The sequence below is a fragment of the Salvelinus alpinus genome, chromosome 34 (assembly GCF_045679555.1).
Source record: "Salvelinus alpinus chromosome 34, SLU_Salpinus.1, whole genome shotgun sequence".
NCBI classification, from domain to species: domain Eukaryota; kingdom Metazoa; phylum Chordata; class Actinopteri; order Salmoniformes; family Salmonidae; genus Salvelinus; species Salvelinus alpinus.
In genome coordinates this window covers 18734965-18760606 of record NC_092119.1, presented here as the reverse complement: position 1 = coordinate 18760606, position 25642 = coordinate 18734965, and the positions used below count along the sequence as shown (strand labels likewise).

Sequence of the window (25642 nt, the reverse complement as noted above, 5' to 3'; positions counted from 1 at the left end):
TGAATGTTCCGTAACATTGTACTGTTCTGAACTGAGCCAAGAAGATCGTCACCCACTGCATCCGGTTTAATTGAATAAAACATTAACCAATACAATGTAGCAAAACAGAGCATGTAGACCAGATCTTTTCTATTTCCTGTTAGAGGAAATCAGTCACGTATCTCTTTATTGTTGCCCAGCCCTCCTGATGAACAGATGCACACAGACAGACAACACAGAACAAAAGACACTTCTTTCTGTTATCTGCCACAAGGTTTTATTGTAAAGTGGCAACCTCCTCACCCAATCTCAAAAACAATGTTCCACTTAAGGCTCCAAATGCACATATTGCCATCTGTATTGATATATTTGAAATATCTTTCTTTTAGTGTTAAAAAAACTGCAAGCACCAACCCTCCTTTTTACTGTGGTGTCCTGTACATTCAAATGAAAGTAAGGCGGCAATTGAACAGTCAAATACTAATCTGTTCTTGTCCATATGCATAAAAGGAATGAAAACTGGTAACATCTCTATCTAGTTAACATAAATACAGATATACTTTAGTTATTCTTGACCTTTTTGCCTCAACTTTTGTAGTGTATAAACAAAGTGCTTAGTATATGCATAGTCTATTACGTGTTTTGCCATGTCAAATAACATATTGGATAAGATAGAACATTGGAAATAAATAAGTCAGTCATATGAAAACCTCATGAGTGCAAGATACCTGCTATTAGCTGTAACCTGGGCAGTGAATGACTGTCAAGGCATTATAGAAAGCATTCACATTTTCCTACGCTACTGAGCATTTAGTCATCATTGTTTAAGTGGCAAAGAACGCAAAAACAGTGCTAATCTTAATGTTTTGTTGTGGGAGTGTTATTAATCTCAGGTAGTGTGGCGTTGCTGTTCATATTTGAAAAACCTGTGATGTGTGATCATTTCTTGAAGGTTAAAAATAAAATTACAAAAATACCAGGATTTTTTTGGAAGAAGTTGTCTGGCAAAATAACTTGTAGGCTTTTGCATATGTTAATGAGATCTCCTTCCATTGTGTGGAAAAAATATAGACCAAAAAAGCCTAAAGCTATTCCTTTAGACTCAAATGCTATAGATACAGCTGCTAAGATGAAAGCGTCTGGAATCCAGATGGCACGTAGTATTTTCCATTTACAATGGTAACCCTTCGAGTGATACCACCACGTTTCCTCCCAACTTGTCTGCCAGGGTGGCGCGGTCCTGGATGTCGTCTAATCCGTTCACTTGCCATTCGTGTTTGATACCTGAAAAACAAAGGGGAGTATGTCAAGTTAATTCCCATCACCTGAATAAATTACTGAACCACACGATCATTCAATATCAGGTCAAACATACAGGAATAGTGATTGTATATAGCATTTTTCACTTACCTGTGAACTTCTTTTTAATGGCATCTTTAGAGCTAGCATAGATCATCTTGCTTTTCAAGGGCGCACCCTCAGGTGCCCTGGAATGAGGGAAACACAATGACTTAATAAGCCTAGCTAATAACGGCTTTATTCCATAGTAATCCATACCACACGAATAAAAGCAGCAGCAGTGTTTCTGTTTCTCAAACTTTTTATAGCAGGGACCACCAAGCTATGGTCCTCCTGCACAACACTTAATAAGAATTGACTAATTCGGTGTCAGATCCCAGCGATTGAACCAATGGTTGACACAGCCACTGATCTAGGTGTAACAGTATAACTTTAGTATGTCCCCTCGCCCCGACCTCGGGCGCGAACCAGGGACCCTCTGCACACATCAACAACTGACAGCCACGAAGCGTCGTTACCCATCGCTCCACAAAAGCCGCGGCCCTTGCAGAGCAAGGGGAAACCCTACTTCAAGTCTCAGAGCAAGTGACGTAACCGATTGAAACGCTATTAGCGCGTACCCGCTAACTAGCTAGCCATTTCACATCCGTTACATAGGGTGCCTACCAAATGACACCCCAGCCAAGCTAGGGAATATAGGCTTTTAAGAAACATTATTGACAACAGCTTTGCACCTTTCAAACTAACAAAGGGCAACGTACAAACTTACCAAAATATAAATACCAGGTCCTCTTTCTTGGATTCTTTTGTTTCGTATGTGGCATCGTATAAGCCGTATCTGCAATCGTTGAGCGGTAAAAGCTTGACGAAACAGGCGTATGGGTCGTCCACCGACTCCCCAATGTCACCAACAAGGATCCACTTGCCCTCCTCTACGATGATCTTCTTCTTGTCATCGCTGAGACAAAACAGCACAGCCTTTTTACGCTTTTTTACATCTTCGGTAGAGGATGACTTCCTGACCTTCATGTCATTGAAGACCTTGATGACTTCATCGTTGACAGTGACACCTGAGGCCTGTGGAAAGAGGGGAGAATGATATACAAGGTTCATTCAAGGTGTGATTTAGAACTCAAATGTGAACCAGATGATATAGCAGCCTTGATTAGTGTTGTTGCCTCTTCAATAGCTAGTAAACACAGGGTACATGGCTGATAAAGACTGCAAAGACATCCTGTTTATTTATGATGTGGACATTGAATCTAGGCCTATAGCTAATAGCATGGATGGGAAATGCTTTCCTTCCTTTTTTCACACATACAGTATGTAGCTAACTACCAGTAGTCATGCAGACAGAATAACAAGTGACTGCAGCATTGATCATAGCCTTTCTTTCCTTTGACACTCACAATGAATCAACACCATTTCACTCTGACACTACCTACCGCCACACATGCCGAGTCATTTTGCATAGGCTGCAGGCCAAAGGCCGGCAGATGGCGTATTGACGGTTTCATTTTACCGCCTGAAAGCATTTTATGCAGCCGGCAATACACTCATATCCCTCTCGGACCGGTTCGCACCTAAAACATTCTCGATTTCAGGCTGCAAAGGCATAGATTTTATTTATTTTTTCACCTTTTTTATTTTGTCCTGGAGTAGATTTAAAAAACTGAAAATATGTGTACTTTCTCTATGAGACACAAATTTCCACCACAATGCTAAAGTGCTAATGCGCCTAGGAATGCTGGTCCTGGATGTTGCGAATCGCGTTCAGCCAATTAGCTTGCAGCAGTCCGTTAACTCTGGCTGAAAGCAGGGCGCAACATCAGGATGTAAACATTAGCATGGTGGTGGAAATGGTGTTTCATAAAGTACACATTTTTAACAGTCTTCTCGCCAGTAAATGTAGTTAAGGAGGAATCGACGACTTTTCAGCCTGAATGGAGAACGTTTTAGGTACGAACCGGTCCACGGGGTTTAGGAGTGTATTACCGACTGCATACAAATGCGTTTGGATCAACAATATCGCCATCTACCGGTCTATGGGCTACATAGGCTGCTATGTCAGTTGGCCAAAGTGTTCTCTCTATTAAAGATGACAATCGGACCAGAAAGCCAAGCTGTGGCAATATTAGGACATTCCAACAGTGGTGACTGCTGATTAGCCACCCTCAATATATCAATATATCAAAAGAGTGCACGAAACTCGCTGACCAGTGACTAGTTAGTGACCACCACACAACCGTCAGTGAATGAGACAGGTAACTCGCTTGGTGTATAGCAACATGTGCATGTGTCAAGGCCCACGGTAGCCGATTAAACTCAACGAGTTGTGTTGAGGTGCGATCAGTATATGGGCAGACTGGAACTACGACGTCACAAGATGACGTTTTCAAAAACGACTGATTTGAGCACGCAAAGCATAGCCTGCAATTGCAGACTTGTCTTTTGGGTCTTGAAATAATTGTGTATGACTTCGGAGCTCCAGTGCGCACACACTAATCGCCACTCAACTATATTGTAAATAGTTGAGTTTAATTGGTTAGACCCACTACGGTAAACCAGTAGCTATGGGAACAGTATTAGCTTGCAAATGCTTGCTAGTTTCCACTGTCAAACAAGCGTGGAAATCCGCATGGGCGTATTAGCTTGAGTGCAATCAAACAAAACAGGAGGCAGGCAAGACCATTACAAGTTGACGTTAGATAGTCCCAATCATTAAAGGTAGCTTGTCGTGTAGAAAACGTAATTGCTATCAGGTAGCTAGCTATGTTATTAGCTAGCAAGCCAACTTGGCTAAACTTTCAGATTATGAAGGTAACTGTCAGTAGTAGAGTGAGAAACGTTAGTTAGATAGCGGACTGCGCTATAATTAGGTTAAAATGGCCGCCTGATGATGCAGGCCCTGTAACAATCCTAAATTGGAACTGATTTTACAAACGAAATCACGTTTATAATATATATAGATTGAACAAACATTAACTATAGCTCACCACTGCGGAATGTCGAACTGTAACCAGCAATCAAAACGTTGGTGCGTAAGCAAGCAAGCCAATGTTACTGTCGAACACTGCCCAATGTTGCAACAAAGTTACAAAAAGTTAAAATCATCACTCAACTAGAAACTACCAGAGTAGTTTCAGCACTCAATTAGAAGAGTAAATTATCCTACCATGTTGTAAGATCGTCGGTCCCGTGAGATTTGTTATTATGTGGGGAAATCTTTAGGGGTAAATAGATATGGGAATGAACGTCCTGACCGGGTGGGGTAAGGGGCGCGCGAGTATGAGCCGCGGCGGGCGGGATCAGCAATGGGATTCGAAGGGATAAGGGGAATTTGTCCTGTGACTTACGGTTGACAATAAAGCTAAATTGACTTGCGGACTTCTACACTCAACTCCGGCAAACCAACTTCCCCGCCAGAAAATTTAAGTTATTTCTCTAACCCTACCAAAAGATTGAGCCCATTTTATCTCAGTGAGGTGTAGAAAAAATATTAACCTAAAATATAGACGCCATTAATATATTCATGAACTTCATATTTATGCATCAGAGATTGGCAACACAAGTGAGAGCTGACCAAGAAATATTAAAACAGTGAATTTATTTTTACATATAGAAAATATACACGATAGCAAATACAAAAGCAGAGGTGAGAAAGTTAGGGGGACAAAACTCAGTATTTAAACTCTACCAAACAGTTTTCTATAGTTTGAACTAAAAACTATGCCAATAATTCTTTACAAAAACAAACATGTTCTATAAAAATATAATTTAAAGCAAGTTCTTAGCTTAACTAAAATAAATAACCAATGAATTATAAGAAATAAGGAACAGTAAATCAGATTCCAGTGTAGTGTTTCCCTGAAAGATGGGAACCTGAAACAGTCCATGCAAAATTTGTTTTTACTGTTCACTACTGTGAAATGAACAAATGCAAAACTGTCCATATTAAAGCTAATACTTAAGTCATCTAAATTAACTGAAATGGTTGAAGAAAAGTATGTGCACAAAGAAAAAGTCTAGAAATGGTCACAAGATACAAAATATAAAAATGCACTGTTAAAAAACACTTATTTCCAACCACAATTCGTTTTCCCTGAGTGAATACGAATAGAAAAGAGTAGTTTTCAAATATTCAGTGCAAATACTTTCACAGCGAGTTAGTTGTTCCTGCATTATCTTGAGGGAATGATATTACACTGCACAATGCTTTGGGAATGTTCAGACTTTCCAATGAATGATGGTATTCACTAGAAAACAAATGGATGAAAACAAAAGCGAAACAGGAAGGGACTACCTGAATTTGTCCAATAAGAAACTTGTTTTTGTCAAAACATCCAGGTAAAAAACATTTTGCTACGGTGTGCATTAATGAATACGACCAAGTAGTTTCAGTCAGTCAGCTTTACATCCGGGACCGCTTCAGTGGAGTGGTCCGGTCCGCCAGCCCCAGGTTAGAGATCTCTGAGTTGAAGAAGGCTCGGAGCCTTGTTCCTGCTTTAGCTTCATTTGTGTGGTGAGGGTTGTATTGTAAACAGTTGGCGAACATGAGCTCCACGTCCTCAACGTACGCCGCTGTGAGAAAAAAATATATAAAAATGTCCCATCTGGTGAAGTACAGAAACATGACGGCATAAACATGTTTTAGTTAACACAGAAAAGAAAAATCTCAACTTACTGGCTGTTTTATATGCACAGTTGTTAACCTTTTCTCGGATAGTGCTCAGTGCAATGGGCTTTTTGATAATGTCAAAGTAGTCTGGAACCTGCAGAAGTGAGGAGATAAAATCAAGTCATTTAAGAAAGACAAAACAATCTGCAAATCTCAAAGCAATTCAACAAGGTAGTATTGAGGTTGACTAGAGAAGTAGTTAAAACCTCTACAGGATCGGTGTCTCCACGCGGGAGGGTTGAGCTAACGTGCGCTAATGTGATTAGCATGAGGTTGTAAGTAACAAGAACATTTCCCAGGACATAGACATATCTGATATGGGCAGAAAGCTTCAATTCTTGTTAATCTAACTGTACTGTCCGATTTACAGTAGCTATTACAGTGAAATAATACCATGCTATCGTTTGAGTGCAGTTATGAACTTAAATGTAATTAATAAACCAATTAGGCACATTTTGACAGACTTGATACAACATTTTGAACAGAAATGCGATGGGTCATTGGATCAGTCAAAACTTTGACCATACACTGCCATCTAGTGGCCAAAATCTAAATTGTGCCTAAACTGGAATACTTTATAGCCTTTCTCTTGAATTTCAAAGATGGGGGAAGAAAAATAAAAATTAACATGTTTTTTTCTTTGTATTATCTTTTACCAGATCTAATCTGTTATTCTCCTACATTAATTTCACATTTCCACAAACGTCAAACTGTTTTAAGGAATATGCATATCCTTGCTTCAGGTCCTGAGCTACAGCTACGGGTATGTCATCTTAAGCAAAAATTGGAAAAAAGGGTCCGATCCTTAAGAGGTTTTAAGTTGCATGGACTCACTGTGTGAATTAGTGTTCAACATGATTTTTGAATGACTACCTCATCTCTGTACCACACACATACAATTATCTGTAAGTAAGGTCCCTTAGTCGAGCAGTGAATTTCAAAAACAGATTCAACCACAAAGACCAGGGAGGTTTTCCAATGCCTCGCAAAAGGAGGGCACTTATTGGTAGATGGGTAAAAAAACACAAACAAAAACACAGACTTTGAATATCCCCCTTTGAACATGGTGAAGTTATTAATTACCCTTTTGATTGTGTATCAATACACCCAGTCACTACAAAGATACAGGCGTCCTTCCTAACTCAGTTGCCGGAGAGGAAGGAAACCACTCAGGGGTTTCACCATGATGCCAAATGGTGACTATAAAACAGTTCAAGTTTAATGGCTGTGATAGGAGAAAACGGAGAATGGATCAACATTGTAGTTAATCCACAATACTAACCTAATTGACAGAGTGAAAAAGAGGAAGCCTGTACAAAATAAATATATTCCAAAACACGCATCCTTTTTGCAACAAGGCACTAAAGTAACACTGCAAAAAATGTCAAAGCAATTAATTTTATTCCTGAATACAAAGTGTTATGTATGGGGCAAATCCAACACAGATTACTAAGTACCACTCTCCATATTCTCCAGCATAGTGGTGGCTGCATCATGTTATGGGTATGCTTGTAATTGTTAAGGACTGGGGAGTTAAGGATAAAAATAAATGGAATGGAGCTAAGTATAGGTAAAATCCTAGAGGAAAACCTGGTTCAGTCTGCTTTCCACCGGACACCTTTCAGCAGGACAATAACCTAACAAAGGCCAAAGTGGCTTACCAATAAGACAGTGAAGGTTCCTGAGTGGCAGAGTTACAGCTGACTTTAATCTACGGCAAGACCTGAAAATGGTTGTCTAGCAATGATCAACCACCAATTTGACAGAGCTTGCAGAATTTTGAAAATAATGGGTAAATGTTGCACAATCCAGGTGTGGAAAGCTATTAGAGACTTACCCAGAAAGACAGCTGTAATCACTGCCAAATGTGCTTTTACAAAAGTATTTACTCAGAGGTGTGAATTCTTATGTAAATAAGATATTTCTGGATTTCATTTTCAATAAACGTGCAAACATTTCAAAAAACATGTTTTCACTTTATCATTATGTGGCAGATGGGTGAGAAACAAATACATTGAATCCATTTTGAATTCAGGCTGTAAAAACAAAATGTGGAAATAAATCAAGGGGTATATGCATACTTTCTGAAGGCACTGTATGTGTGTCACTAGTGACGTAGCTAGTTATGTAATAGTATAGGAAAACGTATTCATAGAAGTGCTTGCATGTGTGTGTGCTGTTTTTTTTATTTTAATGCATGCATGTCGCTCTGCGTGCCTCTCCTATCAGCCTTTCAAGTCATGTATTACCTGTGTCCTAGACACCAGTTTCATGAAGGGCCAGCTGTCTTCATGTCTGACTAGCTCTACAGTCAGCTGCTCGCAGGCAGACAGCTCATGGACTCCTTGGTTCCTCCCTGAGCTGCGGCGATTGGAAGAAGAACCTGAGACTGAGGGAGTCAGGACCAGCCTGGGTTTGTGGGAGACCTCTGCTGGAGAAACAGTGGAAGGAGAATATAAACGCAAAGATGAGCACAGTGAGTGAGAAAGCCCCAACTAGAGGGAAATTGTGTAATTGATACATGAGAAAATTAACATTCAACACTTCTATACAGACATCCCTTTTTTTTTTTTGCATTACATCTTCAGCAATGTAAAGACCCTGGCACATCATGTTGACACACTACTTTACAAGAACACAATTTTGTCTTTTTATCACCCAACACAACCCTCTTCCATCTCCTCCTCCCACTGTCTTAACTGGTCTTACCTGAGATTGGTCTTTTACGGGAGTCTGCCAGAGAGAGAGATGGAGCAGGCTGGCTGCCTGGCCTGCTAGAGGTACCGTTGGTTGCCAATATCTCATGACTGAGCCGGGAGCTGACTCTGCTGCCTGGCCGTGGTGAAGGTCTGCCGTTGGAGACTGGGGTGGGCTTCTTCCCTGAGGACCTGGAAGCGGCTCCCTTCCCAGTTGAGAGGGCCTGTTTGGGGGTGGTCTGCTGGCTCCGGGGGGTGGAATGACTTGAGTTGGTCCTGCTGTTCGACCGACTTCCTTTGGTAGTAGACACAGGAGGTTTCACAGCAGTCCGGACCTTTTTAGCAGCACTAAAGGAGAAGAGGGAGACAGAATTGTGGGAGAAAAACTTCAGATATCTGAATAAACTAAATGTGTTGGGTTGTTTTTATTGTTTTAAAGTATTCAATTTAATATAAACTACGGCTGTACAACAACAAAAAATCTTGGTTGACCGAGAGTCGTTTGTTCTTTCGACCAATCGATATAGACACCACCTATGCACTGAGCTTTTCTGATGCTTTAAGCGCACTGTTTGATGAAATAATGACACACACATGGCTCAAAAGGAAACATAAAAAAGACAGCGAGTGTCTGTCTGGCACATGTGGTCTCGCCCCTCCCTGCTGCATCTGACAGGCAGCACAGCATGTGTTTATCGCGCCGTCCGTGCTGAAGCTGCAACATAATTACAGCCATTTAGATGGTTATTTCTGGACGGAAAAGTTCTGTTACCGAAATCCCTCATTTGTTTAGGAAAAACATTACCTATTCCCACAACTTTTGCTTGAAACGTGTGCATTGCATGCTCGTGACCAATAAGGCCTGACCTATAGCCTATCATAATCGCATCAATAAATTGGTTATAAACTCTATACGTGAAAGCAAAATGGATGCAGTGGACATGAAAAATAAACTCGAAACAGGGGAATGTTTACTGGTTTCTCAGGAGGAAGTCAGATCTGTGTAAGACATTTTACTTAGTGGTGGAAAGGAGGTTATAGGAGCAAGCGCTGCATGAGGATTATATGTGCCAAACAAGTGCTGTCAGATTACAATAAAAAATCAAATAAAAATTCAGACCATTTGGAACAGTGTAAACACAAAAATTACAAGTACCATAGAGTGTCCTAATTCTATTTTTTATGAAGCCTTTATTACAGCAAAGACAAAAAACATTTATTGTTTAGGCTAATTATTCAAGGCTCCCTTTTATTACATTTTAAAACGAAAATGCTTGATTGCATTTCAAAGCATGTATGCTGCGTGATTACATGAAGGAATAATTGATAGATACAGTAGCCTATACTGAAATAGGCGTAAATTACAGTATTAAGTCTGAACCGGATGCGCTCTTAGGCCTACAGATTATAATTTTAATAACAATAAGGATATATAAAAAAAAAAAGGAGTATATAGGAGCAAGAGCTGCATGCATATTATTAAGTGCTGTTAGATGACAATATTATTTTTCTGACCACTTGGAACAGTGTAAACACTAAATCAATTATAATACCAGAGTTTTTATTTTATTATTATATATATTTTTAAAGCCTTTATTACAGCATAGCTAAGATATGACAAAACAGACGAATTTGTGAAATTGCTTTTTCTGACATGTGGTTGTGAGGCTTGGTGCTCGCAGAATCAGTAGACTATTAAACAAACACAAAACAGGATACGCCTTATTTCTGTAGATACAGTTGAAGTCGGAAGTTTACATACACTTAGGGGTTGGAGTCATTAAAACTCGTTTTTCAACCACCCAACAAATTTCTTTTTAACAAACTATAGTTTTGGCAAGTCGGTTAGGACATCTACTTTGTGCATGACACAAGACATTTTTCCAACTATTGTTTACAGACAGATTATTTCACTGTATCACAATTCCAGTGGGTCAGAAGTTTACATACACTAAGTTGACTGTGCCTTTAAAACGCTTGGAAAATTCCAGAAAATGACATCATTCTGATAGGCTAATTGACATAATTTGAGTCATTTGGAGGTGTATTTGTGGATGTATTTCAAGGCCTACCTTCAAACACAGTGCCTCTTTGCTTGACATCATTGGAAAATCAGCAAAGATCTCAGATAAAAAAAAAATTGTAGACCTCCACAAGTCTGGTTCATCCTTGGGAGCAATTTCCAAACGCCTGAAGGTACCACGTTCATCTGTACGAACAATAGTACGCAAGTATAAACACCATGGGACCACGCAGCCGCCATACCGCTCAGAAAGGAGATGCTTTCTGTCTCCAAGAGATGAACATACATTGGTGCGAAAAGTGCAAATCAATCCCAGAACAACAGCAAAGGGCCTTGTGAAGACGCTGGCAGAAACAGGTACAAAAGTATCTATATCCACAGTAAAACGAGTCCTATATCGACATAACCTGAAAGGCCGCTTAGCAAGGAAGAAGCCACTGCTCCAAAACCGCCATAAAAAAGCCAGACTATGGTTTGCAACTGCACATGGGGACAAAGATGGTACTTTTAGGAGAAATGTCCTCTAATCTGATGAAACAAAAATACAACTGTTTGGCCATAATGACCATCGTTATGTTTGGAGGAAAAAGGGGGATGCTTGCAAGCCGAAGAATACCATCCCAACCGTGAAGCACAGGGGTGGCAGCATCATGTTGTGGGGGTGCTTTGCTGCAGGAGGGACTGGTGCACTTCACAAAATAGAGGGCATAATGATGAGGGACAATAATGTGGATATTTTGAAGCAATATTTCAAGACATAAGTCAAGAAGTTAAAGCTTGGTCGCAAATGGGTCTTCCAAATGGACAATGACCCCAAGCATACTTCCAAAGTTGTGGCAAAATGGCTCAAGGACAAAAAAGTCAAGGAATTGGAGTGGCCATCACAAAGCCCTGACCTCAATCCTATAGAAAATGTGTGGGCAGAACTGAAAAAGCGTTTGCGAGCAAGAAGTCCTACAAACCTTACTCAGTTACACCAGCTCTGTCAGGAAGAATGGGCCAAATTCACCCAACTTATTGTGGGGAGCTTGTGGAAGGCTACCCGAAACATTTGACCCAAGTGAAACAATTTAAAGGCAATGCTACCAAATACTAATTGAGTGCATGTAAACTTCTGACCCATTGGGAATGTGATGAAAGAAATAAAAGCTGAAATAAACATTCTCCCTACTATTATTCTGACATTTCACATTCTGAAAATAAAGTGGTGATCCTAACTGGGAACTTTTACTAGGATTCAATGTCAGGAATTGTGAAAAACTGAGTTTAAATGTATTTGTCTAAGGTGTATGTAAACTTCAGACTTAAACTGTATATATGGCTTTATAAAGCCAGGCAAATTAAACAGTTAGGCTATTGGATTATATACCTAATTCAATTGGGGTTTCCTCTCCTAAATTTTCTTAGACAATTAAGGCAAGGCCCGTTTCCTCACTTCGTTGCTGCCACGCCGTATTGTTCTCAACACCGATACGCTGGTTAACTTCGCTATTATGCACATAGCAACATATAGGGAAAGGCACCAATTCAACGGCACACTGAAGATTACATTTCAGAACCGTGGACTGCGAACACCAACGCAGGAGAAAGCGCATTTGTTATAGAATAAATATTATTTTTATTCGTGTTACAGCATTGTTCTTATGTAATATCAACATATACAACCTCAGTAGCACGTCTCGGAGTGATGGACTGTGCCATCCCCACGGCGTCCACAATGGATTAGTTCACTGAGAAAGGCGCAAATTAGACAGGTGTTTTGTACCACAAAAATATATATAATTAGTGAATACTTGACTAAAGAAGTCTCGGTTCAACCAACAGCCTATGGACTAAACGGGGTCTGCCTACTTTCAACCCAATGAAGTACAGTGACGCTCAGAACACACCTCTTCTCCTCTGTCGTCTCCTCCCCAGAGTCTTCTTCCTCAGAGTCCTCCTCTTCCGCCAATTCCTCAGAGTCGACAGAGGACCGTTGGCGGGAGGGGAGGCGGTTGGCTCGCTGTTTGGGATGGCACTCAGGGCAGAACCAGTCCCCTTCTGGGACGGCCTGGAAACAACACAGAGCAAAGAAGAGGTTTAGATTACACCGGTACAGTAGACAGCAGAGTTACAGGCGACCGGGAACTACACTCTTTCAGCAGGTTACTTTTGAAGACAACAGGGTCCTCAAATGAACCTCAAAAAGGTTTCATACCAATTTTATTGATCGAGATCCAATTATTTTAGGGGGGGGGCAGAGGGTGCTTGCCCCGCCATTAAAATTGTAGGGGAAACACATGGTATCCATAGGCCATGTGTGAAGAAAAGCATCATCCATCCTACCTTGAGTTTCGGGCGGACACAGTGGATGTGGTGTCCTCGGTCGCAGCAGTCACACAGCAGCATGTTCTCTGCATCTCCCTTCCTGCGACAGACCTTACAACGGGCGTTGAGCAGGGACTTGGCCCAAATGACACTGCGCTCCAGGGTGGAGAGGTGGAGGAAGACCTGGGACATGCTGGAACAACCCAGCAGAGACTCCCTCCAACGCTCCTGGACCGTCTTCACCACCCGACCACTGTCACTACCGTCTGGTCAGAGAGAGAAGAGACATACAGTCAGACATTATTACAGTAGTATTCACCACCAAGGGATGGGCATTTAAGATGTCACAATTTTTTTCAGATACCCAGATAGTCGAAATAGATGTGTTTAAAAGAAACAACTTTTCCTACTGCAATAATGTCTTGCTGCACTCGTTTCAGCACAGATGGTGGGGAGGGGCGCGAGATGAGCGGAGGCCAGTGTGTCTGACAAGGAAGGAGAGAGAAAGTAGCCAAACCTATTTGCTCAAGTTAGACAAACTTGTTGCTGCGATAGGTTAAAGAAGCTAGCTAACTACACTAGCCAGTTAAGTTAGCCAGCTAACAATGCTAATTAACTAAGGCTATTTTGCTACACTCCCCACATCCATTCATATTAAAAAACAGCCTACCTGTTGGTTAATCATTGCAGCCTACTACTTCTAATTTAGCCAACTTAATTCTGTAATTTGTATTCCTTTTTGCATCGATTAGAAATCTCCCACTTCACTTGCTACACAAGGAGCCTCTGACAGTAGTGCTGCTTTGATCGTCCGACAATAAGCTACACGCACGAAAAGTGTGTTGTCTATCATTACATCTTTCTTTATGGGGGCGCACTCAAAAAACCTGTCAACTCGTTTTATTAAAATGTCTAATGTCATGATCTATCCTTGTATGTAGCACTGTCATGTCGATAATTACATTTTTCTTAAAAATAGGCCTCTTATTAAATAAGTATAAGTATACTCTCGCAAGTAATCAAACACTAACGTCCATTTGGATATTCAAATATCCGTGCCTATCCCTAGACCCGACCACCGTCCCTACCGTCTGAGGTTCAGAGAGAGAAGAGACAGACAGTCTGGAAGGCCCAGAAAATCCAGCCACCCAAGTCATAGACTGTCCTCTCTGCTTCCGCATGGCTAGCGGTACATCAACTCTGACACCAAGAGAGTCCTGAACAGCTTCTATCCCCAAGCCATAAGACTGCTAAATAGCTACACTGACTGAGTTGATCCACCCTTGTATTTTATTGTTACACAGGACTCACGCTGCTGCTACTGTTTATCATATATTCTGATGCCTAGTCACCTTACCCCTATACATCTACCGCCAACACTCCAGTATCCCTGCATATAGCTTCTTACCTTCCCGGGTGTTTTTGTTCTACCGTGTTATTTTTAGTGCTACATTGATTACTACATTATTTGGTTTAGAGTTTGCTAGAAAGGCATTTCACTTTTCTTGTGCATGTGACATAAAAAAAAAAAAACTTGAAACATGTCACAGAATGCAACACTCCTCTCCATCATCTACAATATAAGCCAACAGTCCCACCACTGTCACCGCACTCAGAGGGGAAACAAACTGTAAGATCAATGGCAATCACTCACTAATTCCCTTAAAATATATAATTAATTATTATCATCTAATTTCAGGTTACCTTTATTGGGGTACAACCAGTCTTTTGAGTGAGACCATCAAATCCGTTATGCTAGAGGAAAAAGTACAAGATTTCATTTTGCCTTTCTTGCTTCCTATCATCCTTACTTTCACTGTGTTGATCCTCATCTTTCTTCTCCTTCTTTGCCTTCTGGTCCTTTTTAGAGTCTTCGTCACCTGTTGGAGGGGGAATAAGGTGAGGCACTGTTTTGCCATGACAGTCAAAAGATATCAATTTGTACGTCAAACATAATCAAAAGCGCTAAACCCTAAAAGATAATAAGCGTGAACTGTTCGAATGACAAGTTAAAAGTGTGAAAAATACAGTTCACAGCAGACATTAAATCACAGGTAGCACTCATTCCCTGTCTGGCTGGCAGATAAGGCCTGTTGAAAGTAGTGCTGAGAGATTAACCAAAATGTCTTATTTTTCAGTTTTTAAAACTGACTGACATCGATTCAATTATTTTAAATCTATTTTTTCCCCCTGTGAGCTCAATGAGCGCATTCTCTAAAGATGAATCAGATCCAGCCTGTGCACTGGAAACTACAACTCCCTTCTACAACAGGCCAATATTCTTAATTTTATGCGCTAAACTACCTACAATGACCATAAGCCATTGTGCATCTACTTGTCCGGTCTGTTTCTTTTATGCCTGGTATGGAAGAGGAAGAAGAATTCGTGATCGTGAGGGGATATAGAGAGCAGCTGTTGCTTCGCGAGGTATCTCTCCCTGAAAATACATGATGTAAGTGACTGATAGTTGGCATTCAGCAGTCATAAAAGTATGCCTTATTTATTACTTTGAAGAACTACAAAATAGTGATTTTGTCAGACAGCATAGGAAGCAGATCTATAGAGATGACTAGTAATTAAATAAAGTCAAATAAAATAAATGTAACACAAAATATTTTAAAGTAATGCGAATAAATGGTTAATCGGTGATAAGCAGTAATGGGCAGTCACTACCATCACAGGACTTGTATTAATTGTTTTATTGTTACAGAATTCAACTCAAACAATCAAAATCAGTGATTATTTAAATAAAATCGAGCTGACCTCAAGTAAGCACTAACTACTCAGCCCTAGTTAAAATATGCTCAGATAAAGGCCTCTGACCATGTTCCCTCCAATTTTTTCCATCACGGAGCAAATTTCAGGGCTGCTGAGTGCAGACTTGAACGTTGTGAAAATTCCAGCGTGCGTTTACTTTGAACACTGAGGCTGTCCCCACTTTTAGTTAGTTATAACAGTGGCCAAGTTGGCTACTGTGGCTATTTGATCATAATGTAGGCCTACAAGAGTGGCCTACCATCAAAAACAATGGAGAAAATGCCTTCCATAACATTTTAACATGGAAATAGATGTTCTATCATTCAGCCTACAGTAGCAGCCAATGTGAAGTGCTCAATGTAGGTCAACATTCCATGAGACTTTTGAAAAAAACATGCAGGGCTTGACAAACCTGTTTATCCACTTGTCCTTCAGACAAGGACGTGACTGAAAATGTGGTTGTGTTTGACACAAGAAACCACTTCACAAAATTAAAAACGCACTATTATTCCCATACCATTATTACAAAGAAGCAGACAAATTATGCTACCCTCTGCCGACTTAGCTTATTCAAGCCTGTTTCAAAATACAACACTGTCCCTTTAAGATTATTATTATTTTTTTTTTTTACCTGACTCACTTTTCAAAGATGCCTAGAAACGTACACATTTTGTGCTCTTGTAGGAAGCAATCCATCCCCTATTCCTGACAACAAATGATCTATAACTTGGCTAATAACTCACTAACTAGCAAAGGATATGAACAAAATGGGCACACGTGGCTACATGAAGCCTCCGCTTTGATCTCAAACATCTACTCACGACCGCTCATGCTGTAAACACAGTCCAGTTCAACGTAAATGGCACAGATCCATATGGCAATGGTCTATTTGCATATAGGCCTACTGCAGGTCTGATAGTTAATGCAACACTGGTCTATATAAAGTACAGGCTGAGTCATGTGTGTCATTGCAATAGAATCCTACTCTGATGCATTCTGCCTACAACAAAATACATTTTAAATAATTTGCTTTTTATTTTACTGGGTGGATGGTGCCTGGATATGATGGTCAGCCTTAGTGGAAGGAGAGCGCAGCAGACTGAGGGTCTGCTTCTCAACATCACTCCACTATCCCTTTCTTCCACTGACCAAAAAACGGACACCATCTTCCAGCTGATGGTGAAACTCGAGTCGCACCGCATTATTTCTGCCTCATGCACAAATTCATGTTGTTACTCCTATGAACAGACAAAGTGAAATATTGACGTTAAAAAAATACCCAAGCCTATCGATACACTCCGCCAACCCTGATGTCCTAGCCGTGTCTGAATCCTGGCTAAGGAAGGCCACCAAAAATTCTGACATTTCCATCCCAAACTACAACATTTTTCAACAAGATAGAACTGCCAGGGGGAGGAGTTGCAATCTACTGCAGAGATAGCCTGCAGAGTTCTGTCATACTGTCCTAGTCTGTGCCCAAACAATTCAAGCTTCTACTTTTAAAAATCCAGCTTTCCAGAAACAAGTCTCTCACCGTTGCCACTTGTTATAGACCCTCCTCAGCCCCCAGCTGTGCCCTGGACACCATATGTGAATTGATTGAAGATGGATGGGGGGCAGAGTTCGTACTGTTTGGTGATCTAAACTGGGATATGCTTAACACCCCGGCCGTCCTACAATCTAAACTAGATGCCCTCAATCTCACACAAATTATCAAGGAACCTACCAGGTACAACCCTAAATCCGTAAACACGGGCACCCTAATAGATATCATCCTGACCAACTTTCCCCCTAAATACACCTCTGCTGTCTTCAACAAGGATCTCAGCGATCACTGCCTCATTGGCTGAGTCCATATTGGGTCCGCGGTCAAACGACCATCACTGTCATACGTTCCCTAAAACACTTCAGCGAGCAGGCCTTTCTAATCGACCTGGCCCAGGTATCCTGGAAGGATATTGACCTCATCCCATCAGTAGAGGATGCCTGGTTGCGCTTTAAAAAGTGCTTTCCTCACCATTGTAAATAAGCATGCCCCATTAAAAAAACAATTAAAACAAAGAACAGATATAGCCCTTGGTTCACCTCAGACCTGTCTGACCTTGACCAGCACAAAAATATCCTGTGGTGTTCTGCATTAGCATCGAATAGCCCCCACGATATGCAACTTTTCAGGGGAAGTTAGGAACCAATAGACACAGTCACTTAGGAAAGCCAAGGCTGGCTTTTTCAAACAGAAATTTGCATCCTGTAGCACTAATTCCAAAAAGTTCTGGGACACTAAAGTCCATGGAGAATAAGAGCACCTCCTCCCAGCTGCCCACTGCACTAGGAGAGGCTAGGAAACACTGTCACCACCGATAAATCTACGACAATCGAGAATTTCAATAAGCATTTCTCCACGGCTGGCCATGCTTTCCACCTGGCTACCTCTACCAACAGCTCTGTACCCCCCGCAGAAACTTGCCCAAGTCCCCCCCCCCCACTTCTCCTTCACCCAAATCCAGACAGCGGATGTTCTGAAAGAGCTGCAAAATCTGGACCCCTACAAATCAGCTGGGCTAGAATCATCTGGACCCTCTATCCCCCTCTTCAAAGGGGAGACACTCTAGACCCAAACTGTTAGACCTATATCCATCCTGCCCTTCTAAAATCTTCGAAAGCCAAGTTAACAAAATCATAGATCATTTTGAATCCCACGTACCTTCTCCACTATGCAATTTGGTTTCCGAGCTGCTCATGGGTGCACCTCAGCCACGCTCAAGGTCCTAAACAATATCATAACCGCCATTGATAAGAGACAATACTGTGCAGCTGTATTCATCGACCTCGCCAAGGCTTTCAACTCGGTCAATCACTGTATTCTTATCAGCATACTCAACAGCCTTGGTTTCTCTAATGACTGCCTCGCCTGGTTCACTAACCACTTCTCAAATAGAGTTCAGTGTGTCAAATCGGAGGGTCTGTTGTCCAGACCTCTGGCAGTCTCTATGGGGGTACCACAGGGTTCAAATCTCGGGTCGACTCTTTTCTACGCATGTACGTATGTATGCATGTCAATGATGTCGCTCTTGCATCACCTCTACGCAGATGACACCATTCTGTATACATCTGGCCCTTCTTTAGACACTTAGCAAACCTCCAAACGAGCTTCAACGCCATATAACACTCCTTCCGTGGCCTCCAACTGCTTTTAAATGCTACATAAACGAAATGCATGCTCTTCAACCGATCACTGCCCGCACCCGCCCGACTAGCATCACTACTCTGGACGGTTCGGAGTTAGAATATGTGGACAACTACAAATACCTAGGTGTCTGGCTAGACTGTAAACTCTTCTTCCAGACTCACATTAAGCATCTCCAATTCAAAATTTAATGTAGATTCGGCTTCCGATTTCACAACAAAGCCTCCGTCACTCATGCCGCCAAACATACCCCCGTAAAACTGACTACCCTACCGATCCTCGGCGATGTCATTTACAAAATAGCCCCCAACACTCTACTCAGCAAACTGGATGTAGTCTATCACAGTGCCATCCATTTTGTCACCAAAGCCCCATATACGACCCACCACTGCGACCTGTATGCTCTCGTTGGCTGGCCCTCGCTACATATTCGTCGCAAACCCACTGGCTCCAGGTCATCTATAGGTCTTTGCTAGGTAAAGCCCGCCTTGTCTCAGCTCACTGGTCACCATAGCAACACCCACCCGTAGCACACGCTCCAGCAGTTATATTTCACTGGTCATCCCCGAAGCCAACACCTCATTTGGCCGCCTTTCCTTCCAGTTCACTGCTGCCAGTGACGGGAACGAATTACAAAAGTCTCTGAAGCTGGAGACTTATATCTCCCTCTCTAACTTTAAGCATCAGCTGTCAGAGCAGCTTACTGATCACTGTACCTGTACACAGCCCATCTGTAAATAGCACACCCAACTACCTCATCCCCATATTGTTATTTATTTTTGCTCTTTTGCACCCCAGTATCTCTACTTGCACATCATCATCAGCACATCTATCACTCCAGTGTTTAATTGCTAAATTGTAATTACTTCACCTCTATGGCAGATTTATTGCCTTACCTCCCTTATCTTACTACATTTGCACACACTGTAAATATATTTTTCTGTTGTGTTATTGACTGTACGTTTGTTTATCCCATGTGTAACTCTGTGTTGTTGTCACACTGCTTTGCTTTACCATCTTGGCCAGGTCGTAGTTGTAAATGATAACTTATTCTTAACTGGCCTACCTGGTTAAATAAAGGTGAAATATATATATATATATTTTTTAAAGCCTTCCTACTCATTCATTACTGCTGCAGTGCTTGTTATAGCGCTGAGTGGAAATAGGCAGAAGATGCATTTTATGGCTTATAACTTAAACATGAACTCACTGAAAAACAGCAGCTCTTTGCTCTATTCATTGATAGTCTCTCTAGTCATGGTTTTAACATTTTTGAAATCTCACAGTATCAACTTAGCTGGAGCTTTCTTTTATGCCTGCTACGTTACTGCAGACAAGGTCATCTAAGCCATCCGAGTGGCTAGCGGGTAGGCCTCCCTGGGCCCGCCGGGAAGGCAGAGTTTGTACCTTCAGACACATGAAATGGTTGCGCAGGGCAGCTGAAGCGGGTGCACCTACAGCCCGTGATGAATACAAAACAAAACAATTGGCTTTATCGTTGGGTTTTTTACAGAAATGTTTTGTGATGGACTAAGAATGCCTTGGAGATCACCCAGTTGGTGACCACTGCTCTAGAAAGTCGAGTAAAGAAGTTAAATCTTGTTCTTCTCTCAGTGGGCTGATATTTGTGCGCAGCAGTCCCCCGGGGAGCTGCAGCTTAGAGGGAACATCGTCTGTAACTAGAAGCTTGGCCTAAAATGCATTTCAAGAGATTCTCAATTTAAAAAAATTTAATCCAGGAAAAGTCTCAATCTGGATCTCAAAATTACTACAATTAGCATTGATCTAAGTGTGCACACTGTGCGTCCCAAATGGCACCCTATTCCCTATGAGCCCTAGTCAAAAGTAGTGCACTATAAAAGATATTAGGGTGCCAATTGGAACAATTCCTCTTCTTTGCAGGAAGGCGTTATGATGCGAGGAGGAGTTTTGCTGGCCTACCCAGTGGAGCCTTGAGGAACTTTCTCTCAATTCCCTGTTGGATGTGGGCCAGGGCCTGAGCCAGGTAGTGGACAGTGTTGTTGACCATCTGAGGGGTGTTGGGGCTGGTGGGCGCTGTGCTCATACTCTCCCCCTTCAGTTCCTGTACCCTGAACAATGACACCTGTAACCTGCACAACATGGACAAGACCGAGAGAGATTGTGTTAAAAACTTTGACTCCTGGGGAAGCACAGTCTAAGATACTGTGGGGATAAAAAAAAAAAAGAAAACAGGAAGGTATGTGGAATGTATGACTTATTGTACCAGATGTTGCTTGTTCTTGGGGTCATGAGTTTCCCCATTACAAACATTGACAAAAAGAGTTCCACACCACATTTTTACAAGTCTGTTACCTATAGTTAGCTAACACACTTTTGTACATCGCACTGTAACTTACACTTTACCTTATTTTAGCACCCAAAAAACATAATACTTCCAGGTCAACTGTAATATGAATACCATTGTAAAGCACAATTTCTCCCGTTTCCAGCAAAATCAATGACGAGACCTTCATGCTGCCCGTCTCTGCATGATTGAAGGCAATGAGCTTCGTCGGGTCTTTTTTTTAAATGTCGGGTGGGGAAACGGCTTTTTTCACCCGACCTGTCCAATTTATCACCTCTAAAATGTAAATAAAACACTATAAAAGAGTTTATATGCGTCATTAAATACCTATTTGAAGGCGTGTGTTGAATTTGAGTTGGGTTTTTAGGGCGGCGCTGAAGTTATCTTCAGAAGTAAACAGAGGCTGTCACGGCTTTTGAAAGTCATGATGGCTTGCAGTGATGGCGCAAAAAATGAATACATTCAGTTAATTGACTAGGTATCCCTCCTTACCCTGTCCCTTTCCTGTTTTTAATCCGTGAGAGAAGGGCTACACCTGGTGGAGAGGGGCTGTACGACATCACAATTTAACGTACAGCGTCAGAGGGTTCAGTTTTTTCTACTTTTCTCCAATACTATCGAGCCATTACCATGCTTTACCAAGCCATTATCGATGCTTGAATAGGAACCTACAACACACCCCAGATTTTGATGACAACACAGTCCCATTAGTTTTCATTGCAGCCTCGTTTGAAAGCCGCGGTTGTGCAAATTTGTATGGACTGGGGTTAGTCAACATAATGCTTTTTCTCAACTAACTCACACTGTAACCATATATCTAGCTAACCTCTTGGTCTCAGCCTTCAGCTCCTGTAACCTGACCAATGAAACATGTAACACGGGGGGAAAAAAAGATATGCTTTTTACTGATCCTGTGCAGTCTCAGCTCAGGCAGTCAATAAAGATACACTGGGAATAAAAAAAAATACTCATTTAAGTGTCTGGTGGCTATGCCTTTTTCTCAGACGTAACCATAATTGAACTCAATGTAACCATATTAGGGATGTGACAAATGGACAACATGCAGTTGTCCAGTTGTGCAAATGTTAGGATTGACAGTTCTGGTTGCCTAGTGATGGAAGTGACGTGATGGAAGTGACTTTAGAAGCAGCGTTACTTTACAGACAAGTAAAATACCGTTCATATAAGAGAAGGTTTCGTGTTGACGTTTAGAAGCCGTAGTGTAGCCTAAAAGACATGCAGTAGCACTTTCAAAGGGCCACATACCATTTTATCTGAAAAGGGTAGGCCTAATCGATACAGGCTATACCAGTAGCCTACGGTCATTTCATATAATGAGGCAAACACACCCCCACCCACTCAGCAACGAAGATAAGCCAACCCCGTGCTCGAAAGACTGGCCTGAAGATACTGTACCTCCATCTCGGTCCCATGAATAGCCTAAGCTAGGATATTCTACATGCAGCATACCAAAGACTGAACACTCGTCAGTAGCAAAGAGAAAGAGCAGGCAGGGTGAGAGAGGCGGGGCAGGCATGAGCATACGTCTTGGTAATCTACATCTCGGAATTGTCTTGCAAATTCACCTTGTTGCCTAAAGTTCCTCTTCCTCTGGTTTTATTTAAATTACACGACTTTCCCCAAGCCTTTATAACCATATAGTCTAGTTAGGCTATAACACAGAAAATAATGCTGTGACAACGGCACTGATTTTAATTATGTGGGGGGGGGTTCAGTTCGGTTCCCAACTTTGTTTTAACGTTTACATCCCTAAACCATATTCATTATAGCTAGCTAATGTCAGTGCACAAGATGACAGACTGGACTATCGTGTGGTGATTGTACAGTACTTACCTGTTTTTTTTCAAGTAATGTATTTCCATGTTCTCCACGTCACAGTTCTCTCTTTTAGTGACACCATTCCCCTTCAGCTCAGGGCTCAGTAGTTCATAGTGGCCTTCCTCCAGTGCTTTCCTCCATACACTCCTCTCCATCACCTACCATACAAGACATCAGACAATAACCCATGTTTTTACTCACTGAAATTTACGTTTGTATTTAAAGTTTGTGAGTTATTTTTTTGTTGCATTCAGATGCAATTCATGACTCAACATACAGCATTTCTGCATACCATCTCATTCCTCATCTTACCCAAGTGTAATTACCTAATCATTACTATAAGAATGAACTGATTTGCACTAATGGAAGTCCCTCTGGATAAGATGGTATGCTAAATGACTAAAATGTAATGCGTTTGCATCTCAACTTAATTACTATGTGAAATAAAACAAATTATTAATCAGAAAGAGCTATTGCCCAACCAAAGCCTTAACTTGCACATGTGTACCCTGGCAGATGTAGTCTAACCTCAACTATTCCCTGTGTACCCTGGCAGATCTAGTCTAACCTCGAACTGTCCCAGTGTACCCTGGTAGATGTAGTATATCCTCGAATTGTCCCAGTGTACCCTGGTAGATGTAGTCTAACCTTGACTTGTCCCAGTGTACCCTGGTAGATGCGGTCCTCTATATCTAGCAACAGGTCTCTCAGCCTGTTGCCCAAGAAGTCCTCAGCAGGAGCCGCTGTGCCCTCTGGAAGAGGAGCAGAAGCAGCCTTGGACTTGGCTGAGACAGCTTTGTTAACACCAGCCTCTGGTTTAATATCTGGAGAGAAAAAAAGACAGGCAAAACAGTGAGTATCCCAAACGTCCAGTAGTTTGGGATATTCCACTCTCTCATTCAATCATTCACTCCTGAAGCGATTGTCAGCTGAAGTGCAGTGAGACAAACCAACATAGTCGACTTGATGACAATTGATGTAAAATAATAAAAAGTGATTCATAAATACATTTTATTGATTTGCCATTTGGATCAGGTTGCTCTAGTCTAGCCAGTCTGGTAGACTGCAGTAGTCAGTACCTGTCTGGTGGTAGCGGTCAGCAGTTGCTGTACCGAGGAGCTGTGCAATACGTTCCTTCTCCTGCACCAGGACCTCCTTCAGGGTGCTCTCCCTGTGACCCCGTGGATTCAGGGCCTCGATCAGTGCCTCCACCTCCTGGGGACTGCTGTAGAAGGCCCAGTGGTTAGGACGGTTCACTGGGGGAGCAGAGCTGCTCTGGACGGGGGCTGGGAGGATGGGTTTGGAGTCAGGGTCTGGGGTAGAGCCTGTCTGGGAGAGGTCCTCTGGTTCTCCTGCCTCGTTCTGAGACACCTCCATCTCCTCAGCCTTGGCTGGCTCCTGTTCAGAGGTCGGTTCCTGGGGATCCAGCATGTCCTCAGTCAGGCCGAAATAGTCATCCTCAACGAAGAGGGCAGATGTGGAGGGGAAGAGCCAGTAACGACGGTATAGGCGGTCGCGCCCCAGGGGGAGGATATAAGTGCAGGCTGCAACCTTCTGGATGCGCTCCTGGAGATCCTTCTCCCTCGGCTGCTGCTCAGCGCTCACCTCTTTAGGCTGCTTCTCCTTGAGATTGCTGTCCATCACTAAGGGTGAAATCAAAGGGTTGTGTTAGAATGGCAATATGGTACTAACCAGAGGTGAAAATATTTGACGATGCATATAGAACTGGACTACAGAATATAGAACATTTCCATTGCAAAATGTACTTTCTACTGTTATGCGCAACAATTGATCGAGTCACACCATGTGAACGCTTTCTATGATTGCTAGCAGTATGCCAAGAGGACTGAAGGCTATTACTCTTCCTAGTCCTGTTGATCGTCTGCTCCTCCTCATCTTCAGTCTGATGTTCCTCCTTCAGGCTCTCAGTGCTGGTGTTCATCTCTTCAGTTTTCATGTCGCCGTTTCTTCCTTCCATCAGCTTTTCATGTTTCTCTTGCAGCTCTTTCAATTTCATCTCCTGTTCTTTTAACTTCTCCTCCTTCCTCTTCCGTACTCTGATTGCAGCCTCTTCCCTCTCTTTGCGGTGCTGCTCAGCCTTCAGTTCCCTGAGCTCCTGCTTGGCCTGTCTCTGCTCGTCAGCGCTGTCCTCTATGAAGTCCCTGGTAGACACTAGAGTCAGCAGCTTACCACACAACGCATGGAGGATCTTCAGCTTCTCACCTGGGACAGAACACCAGACAAATTACACTCAATTCGATAAACAGTACATATTCCCAAGCATGGCTCTGAAGTGTGACAATTTGAGTGATAACTGGAATTCTAATAAAAGCCAGATATGTTGTAATGATTAAGCGTCGCTCTACCGTTGTTTCCAGGAACCCTAGAGAGAGAAAAAAAGTTTGCATAGTCTTCAACTCCGTGGCTGTACCATTACTACAGCTTAAATAGCGTGTTTCTAGACCAAACAGTTAACCAGATATGACCCATATTACTAGGAAACTTGTTTTCTTCCTGAGTCTGATTGGCAGGCCTGATAACTTTACTAGTA

The 25642-nt window shown here is 42.0% G+C and overlaps 2 protein-coding genes across 11 annotated transcripts in view; both read right to left on the bottom strand.

The window, feature by feature from the left end:
- Positions 1–233: 233 nt before the first annotated feature.
- LOC139563576 (cofilin-2) lies at positions 234–4729 on the bottom strand. The gene is made up of 4 exons (XM_071382362.1): positions 4454–4729; positions 2048–2355; positions 1390–1466; positions 234–1263 (listed from the first exon to the last, which is right to left on the bottom strand). The coding sequence occupies exons 1-4, from the start codon at positions 4454–4456 to the stop codon at positions 1151–1153; spliced, it is 501 nt and encodes a 166-aa protein (XP_071238463.1). The 5' UTR covers positions 4457–4729; the 3' UTR covers positions 234–1150.
- A 139-nt stretch (positions 4730–4868) lies between these two features.
- The window catches only part of LOC139563835 (bromodomain adjacent to zinc finger domain protein 1A-like), a 38566-nt gene continuing 17792 nt past the window's right edge, over positions 4869–25642 (bottom strand). For 6 of the 10 annotated variants that reach the window (XM_071382766.1, XM_071382767.1, XM_071382772.1 and 3 more), the window contains 13 exons: positions 24895–25314; positions 24171–24734; positions 23740–23915; positions 23107–23249; positions 20868–21037; positions 14794–14862; positions 13393–13467; positions 13001–13248; positions 12565–12725; positions 8666–9000; positions 8206–8387; positions 5963–6050; positions 4869–5859 (listed from right to left, as the gene is read on the bottom strand). In XM_071382766.1, coding sequence (XP_071238867.1) covers positions 5690–5859; positions 5963–6050; positions 8206–8387; positions 8666–9000; positions 12565–12725; positions 13001–13248; positions 13393–13467; positions 14794–14862; positions 20868–21037; positions 23107–23249; positions 23740–23915; positions 24171–24734; positions 24895–25314 — 2801 coding nt within the window. In that variant the 3' untranslated portion in view covers positions 4869–5689. The remainder of the gene's footprint in view (positions 5860–5962; positions 6051–8205; positions 8388–8665; positions 9001–12564; positions 12726–13000; positions 13249–13392; positions 13468–14793; positions 14863–20867; positions 21038–23106; positions 23250–23739; positions 23916–24170; positions 24735–24894; positions 25315–25642) is intronic. The other 4 variants (XM_071382769.1, XM_071382770.1, XM_071382771.1 and 1 more) reach the window with 4 other exon arrangements.